The sequence below is a fragment of the Diabrotica undecimpunctata genome, chromosome 5, assembly GCF_040954645.1.
Source record: "Diabrotica undecimpunctata isolate CICGRU chromosome 5, icDiaUnde3, whole genome shotgun sequence".
NCBI classification, from domain to species: Eukaryota; Metazoa; Arthropoda; class Insecta; order Coleoptera; family Chrysomelidae; genus Diabrotica; species Diabrotica undecimpunctata.
This window is the reverse complement of record NC_092807.1, coordinates 17,668,439-17,680,557: the sequence shown is the minus strand read 5'-3', so window position 1 is coordinate 17,680,557 and position 12,119 is coordinate 17,668,439. Positions and strand designations below refer to the sequence as shown.

Genomic DNA, 12,119 nt, shown 5'->3' with positions numbered 1-12,119 from the left:
TAGCATTGAACAAGAAAGAACAAAGAATTGTGTTTATATAATACTTTGTGAATGCGATCATTTTTATTTAAGTGAAATATTAAGACCATTAAATTTTGGCATAGGTGAACATCAATCTTATATTAAAAACAGAGAATTTGATAGATCTCAAATATGTATGGGAAACACGCATGGAAAAATGATCATAGAGTTCAATCGAACGATGACCAATATCGGTGGACTCATCAAACTGCAAAGAAGTGTATATAAATTCCATAATATCGATTCTCAGTTGGGGTTCTAAATTTTTGCTCATGATCTCGATTCCTCTGGTAACAGTTGGACAGGATAACTGGTCCTCTTTTATAGCAGATATAAATCTGTTCTTATGTCACTTTAGTTCCGTTCTCGAAAAGTTTCTTGTATTGTGTCATAATGTAGGAAATTTTAAAAGACGCCATTGTTACAGCCACTCATTGTTTCGTCGCTCTCTCTCCAAACTACTTTTCAAATCCTGCAATTTTCCTCTTCTTAGTTGACTCTTTCACTGAAAATAGTTTTCATAGTTTGTATATAGGGTTTTATAATGCCTTTCTAAAACCCGCGTGTAGACCATGCCACTGAAGATTGATAAACTAGGCAAATCCACTTATCCTTGAACATAAACAAAAATCCAATCACTTACGTTTTACTTTTTTTCGTCGCACACATTTTGCGTTTTAAACTGTTTTACATAGAACTTCTACTTATTGTAACTTAATAAAGACTGACACTGACATGACCATGACATAATGCTCCGTCGCCGCAGCTTATTATATCTGAAACAGACATTCGAGAAGAATCGGTAACATTCGCTGAACGTCGTGCAGTCGCATTGCCTCAGAAGTCTGGAATATTTCGACCAGGGTCTGATTTGTTTTGAATTATTGTCGCTATCGACAGTTTGGAGACCGCTGGTTTAACATGTTAAGGAATGTTAATTAATTTTTGAAAGACTAATCGTTTTTCCTCTCCATGTACCACAAAAAATGAAATCTGTCCTGTAATTTTTTATTTTTATTTAAAATGCATTTATAACTTTTTATTTAACTTTAATTGACCATACCCGAGTATTTTATTTTGTATCTTTTTTGCGTTGTTATTCAAACTAATTGAGACGTTTTACCTAGACCGTTTGACATTTTAACAAAACCATTTCCTAACCGAATCTAATTTGATCCATACAGTAACTGTAACTCAGTAACCGTAAGATAGCGGCTGCAATCAGAAGAGAAGGTAAAAAGCAAGTGAAAGGAGGTTATCTACAAACAAATAATATCAGGTGAAAGTCCGGAAAAATTAACTTTGTTATAATTATTACAGCTTACTGACATAATAAAATAATTACTAAATAATAGGTACGTTGGCGAGGCGGGTTACACGCGCGAATTACTTGTTCTATTGCTGGATGGGAAATAAATACAGTAGACATGCATTGCGGGAGAACAACTTAATTTTGAAGGAAACAGTGGCGTATCTACCAAATCTTATTTGAATTTAAATGGGGGAAGTTGTCTACTCTAAAGACAGGGTTTTGATTATTGTGACAATTTTGGTCTTTATGGACAAACGTTGTTCTTGGTTATTTATTTAACAGTAAAGGTAATTATGTAAAATTAGATTTGTAAAACCTCACATGTTTTCTCTGCTTTCTGTTCTCTATCACAGGTTGTTTTGTGGTTTTACTCGATTTTAATGTTTTTTTTTGTTCTCTGCGTTCTGCTTCTATTTAGAATGTAAGTAATATGTCTAAATTCTTTCCTTTATGTGATTTTAATCTATAAAAGACATAAATTAATAAATCGTAATACAAAATATCAAGTACTTATGTATAAAAGAATTAAATTACGCCAATAAAAGCAAACGTCAGTGAAAATGTCACCGACTAAAGGTTGTTTCAACATCCAACAGCTCAATATAGAAAATTTAACTGTTTTGCAAAATTTTACAAAATGAAGGTACTTTAAAATTGTAAACTTTTTTGAAGCGAAGGTTCTATACTGGTATTGCATTACTTTTTTCCCTATAGCAAAATGCTGAAACGAGCGTCATGAAACTAGCGCCACGAATTTTTATGGCACTTCTCGTTTCATTTCAGTTTATATAATAATTAAATTTATAATAAAATTTATTTATATTTATTTATATTAAATTTATATAAATTTATAATTTATTATTAATTTAATATTTCTTCCGAATTTGACAGGTCTCCCAGAAGTAAACAACGTATGCTTTGTTAATACGTTAGCAGGTGGCGTTAGGAGCAAAGACAATAATTTATTGAATTATTTTAATGTAATAAAATTTGTTTAAAATATAAAGAATAAATAAATAATAAAAATTACTTTATTATATTTTAAATATATTGTTTAAATTTTGAAAATACAGAAAACATATGTCGCTTAGCGCTAATCTACTGTACCATCATTTTTTTTTATAATAAACACTTTCAACTACGTAACAATAAAACACTGAAAACTTTGTTTTCAAAACTTCCACAAAATTTATTTTAAATTCTTATCACTACAGCTGTTTCGGCTGATTGCATTTCTCAAGTGATCTGTTTTTGGCATGAGTTTACACTTGAGAAAGGCAATCAGCCGAAACACCTGTAGTGATAAGAATTTAAAATAAATTTTGTGGAAGTTTTGAAAACAAAGTTTTCAGTGTTTTATAGTTACATAAAATGAATTTACATCAAGTAACGGTCGAATCCATCAATTACTTTTAACTACCTATACAGGGCAGAAATAAAAGATGGGCAGAATATATCGATGAATTGTTCGATGATGAAAGAGGAGATCTGGAGCACATAGAACTTACGTCAGAAGAAATAGGTCCATATATTACAAAAGAAGAAATATTGCACGCATTAAAAACAATGAAGAGCGGGAAAAGCCCTGGACCTGATATGCTTCCTATAGAAATCCTAAAAGTTCTAGATGAGAAGCACATTGATGTTTTAGTGACACTCTTGAACCAAATTTATAGTTCAGGCGTATTACCCAAAGAGTGGTTAACATCTATTTTTATTTGTCTCCCTAAAAAGAAAAACGCAAGAGAATGCAGCGATTACCGCACCATTAGCTTAATGTCTCATACGCTAAAGTTACTACTTAAAGTCGTCCATAACCGAATATATCACAAACTGGACATAGACGTTAATAATACACAATTTGGTTTTCGCAAAGGCCTAGGAACACGTGAAGCTCTTTTTTCACTTAATATACTAATACAAAGATGCCTGGACGTCAATCAAGATATATACGCATGTTTTATTGACTATAATAAAGCATTCGATAAAGTACGACATAAACATTTAATGAATTTCCTGAAATCAAAGAAGATTGATTACAACGACCTCAGGATCATATCAAATTTATACTATAAACAGCGAGCAAAAGTACGTGTTAACGAACAGCTGTCAGAAGAAATTGAAATTAGATGTGGAGTAAGACAGGGATGCGTATTGTCGCCAATTCTTTTCAACGCCTACTCCGAAGAGGTCCTGAAAAAAGCTCTTGGGGGTGAAACAGCTGGAATAAAGGTAAATGAAGTTCCCATTAACAACATTAGATATGCGGACGACACTGTGATTTTAGCCGAAAACATTGAAGATCTTCAGAGACTGGTGACCAGAATAGCAGAGTATGGAAAAGAGTATGGTCTAACAATGAATGTCAAGAAGACGAAATTTATGAGAATATCGAAAACTCAAATAAATAACGAGAATCTTCTAATAAACGAAACCAACGTCGAACAAGTGGACAAATATGCATACCTGGGAACAATGATTAACTCCACAAATGATTACAATCAGGAGATAAAAATAAGAATAGAAAAGGCTAGAGCAAATTTCAACAAAATAAGAAGAGTTCTATGTACCAGGGATTTAAAACTGGAACTAAGAGTTAGGTTGGCGAGGTGCTATGTTTTTTCGACCTTATTTTATGGAATGGAATCTTGGACCTTGAATGCTACATCAATGAAAAAACTGGAATCATTTGAGCTGTGGGTGTACAGAAGAATTCTGAAAATATCATGGACAGAACACGTCACAAACAAAGAGGTTCTGAGAAGGATGAACAAAGAAATGGAAATTTTAAATTCAATAAAAACAAAAAAATTGGAATATCTCGGACATATTACACGTGGAGAGAAATACACCTTGCTCCAACTGATCATGCAGGGAAAGATCAAAGGAAAGAGAAGCATAGGGAGGCGTAGAATGTCATGGCTGCGCAACCTGAGAGAGTGGTACGGATGTACATCAAATGAACTTTTCAGAGCAGCCGTCTCAAAAGTTCGAATAGCTATGATGATTGCCGACCTCCGCCGCGGAGATGGCACTTGAAGAAGAAGAAGACCTATACAGTCCATCTAATTTACAAACCGTTGCACGTCATCATCATTGACAGAGATCGAAGTTGACATAGTTGCCAAAGTATAAAAAAATCCTGAATCCATTTTAAATCAAATAGGTCACATAATTATTGCAAAAGTGTATTATACAACAAAACAAATTAATATTTAATGTAAATAAATAGAAACAAAACAACACTTAAAAAAATCTTGTTAAAAACAATTTGAGCCGCTTGTTTAAAAAACAACATAGTTTAATTAATAGTAAATAATAAAAACAAAACTACAGTGTCAACACCACAACTGTCAAATAAGTGTTACCAATTTATGCCAAAATATCACCTTCGTTCGATTATAGTTACAGTGTGTTCCGAACAACTGTTCTTCATAAAAACGCTTTATAATGCATTTATACAAATTAAATGAAACATATTATTGTGTATTTTTTAAGTTAACATTAATAGAAATCTATAAATATTATTTCTACGCGTATATAATAAAATATGTCTAGTGGCTGTAATGCCAGAGTACTCGGCAAAGTGATTCTAAAAAGAACACATCTACCGCCTAAATATTTCGTGTTGGTATCATGTGACGTCACGGACTATGACGCCGATGACGTGCAACGGTTTGTAAATTAGATGGACTGTACCTACTGAAGACCCTACCTATAAGAACTGAACTATTTATCATGACATCAGATTTTGGTTATCTAGACTAAGAGAACTTTTCTTATTTATGGTCGATTTTATAATTTGTTTAATATTAATTATTTATTGTCTCCTTTTAATAAGGTCCCTAAGGTTATGTCGTTTTGTTTCAGATGCACAGTACAAATTTCAATACAGACGGAGGCAGTACGAAAGGAGAAGTTCTGGTGTCGGTGGCGACGTTGGTGACGGAGGGGCGAATCCCGGGCAGTATCAACTCCAAATCCAAGAAGTTTTATGAAGGACCCCACTGTACCTTGGTGAAGGGAGCTAATAAGGGACATACTTGTGGCTTGGCTGACTCACTGGTAAGTAGTACACTGCAGAATTAATATACTTAAGCTTTTTCTTGCGTGAGTACCGTGCCCCAATTAGGCGTGGGTAGCTTCCATGACTATTTGCCGATATTGTTAGTTAGGGAGACATTGGTACTCTCATTAACTTTCTCTTTTGGTTTTTTTCTCGTTTAGTTTGTTAAGTTTTAATGTTAAGTTATCGTAGAGTTTTCAGAACATTATAAAAAAAATACAAATTGTTTTGTAGTATAAACTCTGTTCGTTTTTTACTTATATTCTTACATCATTACATTTTGTAGAGAAGTGAGGATGCTTTTAAATAATAATAAAAGCGAAACGTATTCTAGTAAACCAATGAAGTAGTTGACGTCTTTCATTTGCCAATAATTGACCGATAAAACCTCTGCAATTCACCTGTTATGAATATATTTTAAATATATATATATATATATATATATATATATATATATATATATATACATATATATATATATATATATATATATATATATATATATATATATATATATATATTATAGCTTTATACTGCTTTTGTCAAATTGGTTAACATAGGTATACTTTTTCGCAGTTATTCTTTCATGATTTTCACAATGATTAAGTCATGTCTTGGGGATTTGTTAGGATCTAGCTGTATTTTTATGATATCCTGTATCTCCTTTGGTGTAATATGTTGTTTCTGATCACCTGTTGATTTGGAATCAATCTGGTTTGATTTCGAAACCTTCGGCAACCTCCGTCAGGTTTCCATATAGATGGAATATGTTTTTTGGGTTGTTTTAATAATTCTAATTGTTGTTTTAATGTTTGTTAAGTATTCTTTTGAAGGTTTAGCAATCAGCTTATAGTTGGATCTATCTGCAGGGTGTCTTGTGTTTTGCAAGATTTTTCTTGCAAAGGTGGCGTTTTTCTTTATCTTCTCTTTTACATTTGAAAGGAAAGAGTTTCGGTTCTGGGTACTGACCAAGGATGGTTTTTTACTTTCACGGGGCATGATGTATTATCTGGGTCTCGCCAATGTAGCAGGCGTTGCACTCTGCACAGGGTATCTGATATACGATACTATTAGTTTGTTCTAAAGGGACCAATGGAGTTTTAGTCTTCAAAAATAACTTTCCTACGGTTCTGATGGTTTTTAAGTCTATTTTGACAGGTGTTTTTGAAAAGTTTGGTAAGCTTGTTCGTGATTTGTGAGAAGTACGGGAGCGAAGCATATTGTGTGGTTTGTTTAGGAGTGAACGGTGAATTATTCATCTGTATTGAATATATTAGAAATGGACGCTAATGTTAGCCCATTGGGTGTTTCAGTAATAGACTGACCATAGCTTTTAGAATAAAGAAATTTATTGATGATGGGTGCGGGATAGGAGTTATTTATGAGAATGGACTTCAGTAGAGTGAGAGATTCTTCTTTGTAAAGAGGATGTGTCAACCTGTGTACGAGGTTAAGTTTGTATCTGATTGGGTGTGTCGAATGGTAATTTAAGAAACGGTTGCTAGCCATTTCTTTTCTGTACCAGGTAGTGACTAATCTGTACTCATGTGTGCGAATAATGAATAATTCGCATATCTAAAAACGGAATGCTTTTATCAACTTCAAATTCACATGTAAATTGCAGGTTTAGGAGTCCCCCCGTGGAAAAAAGTTATGTGGCTAAAAAACTCGTGTTTTTTCGTGTGTTTTTTTTTGCTTTGTTTTTTAAATTTTTTGTAAAAATATATGTACGAAAAGTGCATAGAATTCATCATACCCAAATTCATCCTAGTGCATAGGGACTAATTCACCCATTTATAAAATGCATCCCTTTAAATGGTAGCACTCTGCGGTTTTATCATATTTGAGTCTATTGACCATATGGAACAATAAAATTCCTTTAACGTTGTAGTTTATTTCTAAAGAACATAATAAGTAGCCTATTCATCATTAAATGGCTTCTTAAGAATATTAAGACAACCTTTAAGTACATATACATATGTTTTATTTAGCACATTATTAATTATATAATACTATATCAATACACTTATATACAAATGTATGTGAGATGTCTCGCAAAATGTCATATTTATACATTTTATGACCTCTGGGTTATCTTTAATAAGAATAGACTAAACCTTTGCCATTTAAAACCCGCCAATATTTTTGTTGATCCAAAATTGACCCACAAAGAGATCACTATTGATCATTTCGTTTATGACTGTATCGTCATAATTATTCACAATTGAAGTAATAATAATACTAAAATGACTAGATACAGTTGTCAAAAAAGATCTTTAATTAAAAAATTGTATTTTAAAGACTGTATAATGACTAATAATTCGCAAAGTATTGATTTTGATTAACTGAAAAAAAATGTATAAGACAAAAGTTGCTTTAAATTGATTAGTATATTCATTCTCGGTGTTATTTTTAATAAAAAAATTACCCCCGAGAAGGGTAAGTAGAACCCATAGCCAAATTTTGGTGCAACTCACTGCAGGCTCAGAAAATTATACCATTACGCTGTATTTTACCTTCATTGACTGGATTATAAATTAATTAATTAGTAAAACTGGTGCGGCGAACAAATGAACGAAGATCTTAGCCACTGTAACAAACTTGAATATTTATTTCTCACCAATAACGTGATTGATGTGACTTAAATATTTAAACAAAAAAGCTTGACATATTTTTGCGCTTATTTATTGCTCTGATAAGACGCAAAATAATATACGATTTCAATTAACACACATACGCACGGTAAGGAACAGTAGACTGCAATGTTTTTAGCATAAAGCCTTGAAATTTGAATAAAACACACGTACATGCCTAATGATATTGTAGTTATACACATGTTATGTTATGTTATGAAGTAGAATGTATATCTATTACTTAACGTTCTGAAATCAATACTGAAATTCAAGTAAAGGTCGATTTCGTTTCTAATAAACGACTTAATCATGGTTTCCTTTCTGATAATATAGCTGGTGGAAACTTTTTGTTAGAAAGTAAAAGGTAGAGAGAGATAAATGGAATGTTCTGTTCAAAACTATAGCGCTGATACAAAAAATGTATTAGCGTTATATTTTTGTTATTGCAATTTTTAGTAATATAAAAAAGATAATGTGAATGAGATTAATTACAAGTATATTTCACGAAATTGCGACTGTTTTGAATTATCGCTAGACACTCGACAGCAAAACCTTTTTTATAGTATTAATAAGAAGTTATTTAAAATAGGTATATCCTTTCGATATACGTAATTAATGTGCATTGCACATTTTACGCGGAAATGTATGTTTGCCTGGCAGTTTTACCTTTATTGCTTGTTTGGAAAAGTATGCGGGACTTTTTTAAATATTTTATTTTTATTATTCAAAATATGACCTTATTTAGTTATACCTCTTCAGTAAATTATAGTATATTAGTTTTTTATACACTGGGGTGCAAAATTAACCGGAAACTCAAATTTTTCCTAACAACTAGCGTTTAAAAAAGTTTAAGATGTTCCCAATTGAGTATGTAATGGTAAACAAATTTTAAAAGTCAAATTTATTACAGCTCAATAATGTGATGCAGAAAAAAAAAAAATAAACAATTCAAAAAATTTGAAAATCTGCAAAGAAACAATTTTTTTTTTTTAATATAAACATATTTTATGGAAAACGATATTTAGTAGAGTGTATTACCCTATTACGTCCTCGAGCCCTAATTACGGCTCTCATTCGATCAGGCATACTTCGGATTAAGGTAGCAAAGTCTGCTTGAGGGATTTGCTCCCATTCGTTACGAACTGCTTGCTCCAAATCATTCATGGTTTCAAACTCACCATGCTTACGTCGAATACGTCGTCCCAGAATATCCCATGCATGCTCTATTAGATTTAAGTCTGCACTTCTAGGGGTCCATGATGATAAACGAATCCCAACTTCATCCAAGTAATTCCGTGTTATTATTGCGATGTGCGGACGAGCATTATCTTGCATTAGACGAAAGTTTTCTCCAACAAGTGGGGCAAATGGCACTACATGATCTTCCAAACATTGCTCAATATACTGTTGAGCGTTCAAATTTTGTTCTTGAATCGTAACAAGTTCTGTATGAGCCTCTAGGGAAATGCCTGCCCATACCATTATACTAACTCCACCAAATTGAACTCTCGGAGTAAAACAACATTGCTGGTAACTTTCACCAGCTCTTCTCCATATCTAAGGCCGCCCATCTGATGAGTATCTGTTAAATCTTTATTCATCCATAAAAAGCACAGCACTCCAATCGTCCACACCCCAATTAAGATGTTCATGAGCGAAGTGTAAACGTTGCCTCCGATGATCTGCTGTTAATAGAGCCATTACAGGTATTGTGGACCTTAATCCATATTCATTTAAGCGTCTTCGAACGCTATACCCGGAACCTGTGTTTCTATGGATCATTTAATCGTTGAACAAGTACTGGTACTGATAATGTACGATCTTCAACTTGACTTTTGTCCTGTTTCCCAAAATCTTTGTATTGCCTCAAATACTGTACTTCGATAAATTCCTAAAGCATTTGCGATGTAACGAATGCTCCGCCCATCATTCTGTAGAGCAACAGCTTGTGCTACTTCTTCTGGTGTCATATTTTTTTTAATGCAAGTTTTAAACAGAAGACAATACAAAAACCTACAACCGAACTTATAATCAGGTACAGTACCACAATAAACTTAAGTTAATACTAAGCCACTATTTCACATTAATAACAAAACGTATGTGTAAAAGTATTGTTGTTCGCACAAAACATATAAATAGGTTCAAACAAGAAAAAAACGTTATCCCTAATAAGGCATAAAGTACAATTCAAACAAATTAAACAAGTTTTGATCTAAACACCAACAAAAAACAAAAAAAATCTGAGTGTCCGAATTCTCACGCTCAAATTGGCCTGATTTATTATTGTTAAGTTCTGAGAATTCACTTTTCTGAAAACAACATGTTTTTGGGAAACTATTTTTACACAAAACATTGCTATTTAAAAACAGTTCCATGTTAGCAACGTTTATGAAAATTTTTATTTTTGGAAGGTTTAAAAGCAAAGAAAATTTATGAACGAATTTTGAAAGTATATAGGGACTCTTATCCTGCAATTAGTACAGTAGAAAAATGGATTGCTGAATTTAAACGTGGTCGTACAAGCCTTGAAGATGATCCACGTCAAGGACTTTCAAAAGCATCAAGATATCGTAATGGAAAATCGTCGAGTAATTGAAAGAGATTTAGTAGAAGCCCTCATTGGGCAATGTAAGTAATATTTTGACTGAAGTATTGGGTTTGGAAAACCTTTATTCAGTGTGTTTTGCCAGTGTTGACTTACGGAGCAGAAACGTTGACCATGACAAGCAGAACAATGCAACAGATCCGTGTGGATCAAAGCGATGGAAAATTATGAGGTAGATCTATGTCCAGCTGCGAATAAGCGAGGATTGAATGATGATTTGATTTGGTGGGTAGGACATGTGATACGCAGTGACAACAATCGCCTTATAAACATTGTGTTTTGGGGAAGACCAGATGTGAAAAGATCTATGGGACAGCCTAGAAAAGGGTGAAAAAATGCAGTCAGGGAGGATGTGGAAGAAATGGGAGTGAGACAATGGGAAATAGTGGCACAGGACCGACTAACATAGAAGACAATAGTAAACGCAATAAAGACTCACGAAAAGTTTTAACGCCATTGGTGATGATGATTCGGTTTCAGTTAGCTGTGGTTAAAACGGAATGCGACTTTCTCAGCAACATTTGGTGCGTTTTCGAAAGGATAAATTGGATTTTGTGCGTCGAATTATCACTATGGATGAGACTTGCGTCGATCACCATGATCCTGAATGAAAACAAGAGGCTAAAGTGTGGTGTGAACCTGGTTCGTCGACTCCGAAACGAGTTCGTCTTCATAAATCGGCCAAGAAGATGTTAGCATCAGTTTTTTGGGATACAAAAGGAATTTTGTTTGTATATTACTTGCATATTAGTAAAACAATAAATTCTGACTATTATTGTAACGTTTTAGACCAGGTGAAAGAAAAAATTCGTGAAAGAAGACTTTGAATCAGGACAATGAAAGTGTCATATATGCATTTTAAAATGGCTAAAAGCTAAAATGCATGAATTTTAGTTCGAATTGTTAGAGTATCCACTGTATTCACCAGATTTAGCCCCTAGCGACTTCCATCTGTTTCAATACTTAAAAAAATAAGCGTGGAAAGAGTTTTTCATCAAATGATGAGGTCATAACAGTTGTGGAAGCGTATTATGCAGCCCTTCCAGATTCTCACTTCACGGATGCAATTCATAAATTGGAATCTCATTGGAACAAGTGCATTGATGTTCAGGGAAACTATACTGAGTAATAAAATGTATTTCAAACCATAAAATTGTGTTTTTCTTATCGAAACGCAAAACGTATTGTACAGTACAGCCTATTATAGGTATATTGTGAAATCATTGAAATCCATGAATATTGATTGGCATAGTAAGGTCGCTGTCTAGACTATCTAAGAAAAATATAAGTTTTAAATTGATAAAAATCATCTGCGCTTCCATTTATCAGGGTTTAAAGCAATTTCTTTATATGTAAAATAAAAAAAAGCATTAAAAATCTGCACGTGTCTAAAACAAATAATTAGTACGTTTTAATATGCAATAGACACGACGAAAGCTCAAACTGATAAGAAATATTTAGAATTAAAAAATATGATTACTA

At 33.0% G+C, this 12,119-nt stretch overlaps 1 protein-coding gene across 3 annotated transcripts in view; it reads left to right on the top strand.

Annotated features, from left to right (window-relative positions):
- atos (atos homolog atossa) overlaps positions 1 to 12,119 on the top strand; it is a 148,488-nt gene that overhangs the window by 96,580 nt on the left and 39,789 nt on the right. For all 3 annotated transcript variants that reach the window (XM_072531597.1, XM_072531598.1, XM_072531596.1), the window contains one exon: positions 5,204 to 5,398. In XM_072531597.1, the coding sequence (XP_072387698.1) occupies positions 5,204 to 5,398 (195 nt within the window). The remainder of the gene's footprint in view (positions 1 to 5,203; positions 5,399 to 12,119) is intronic.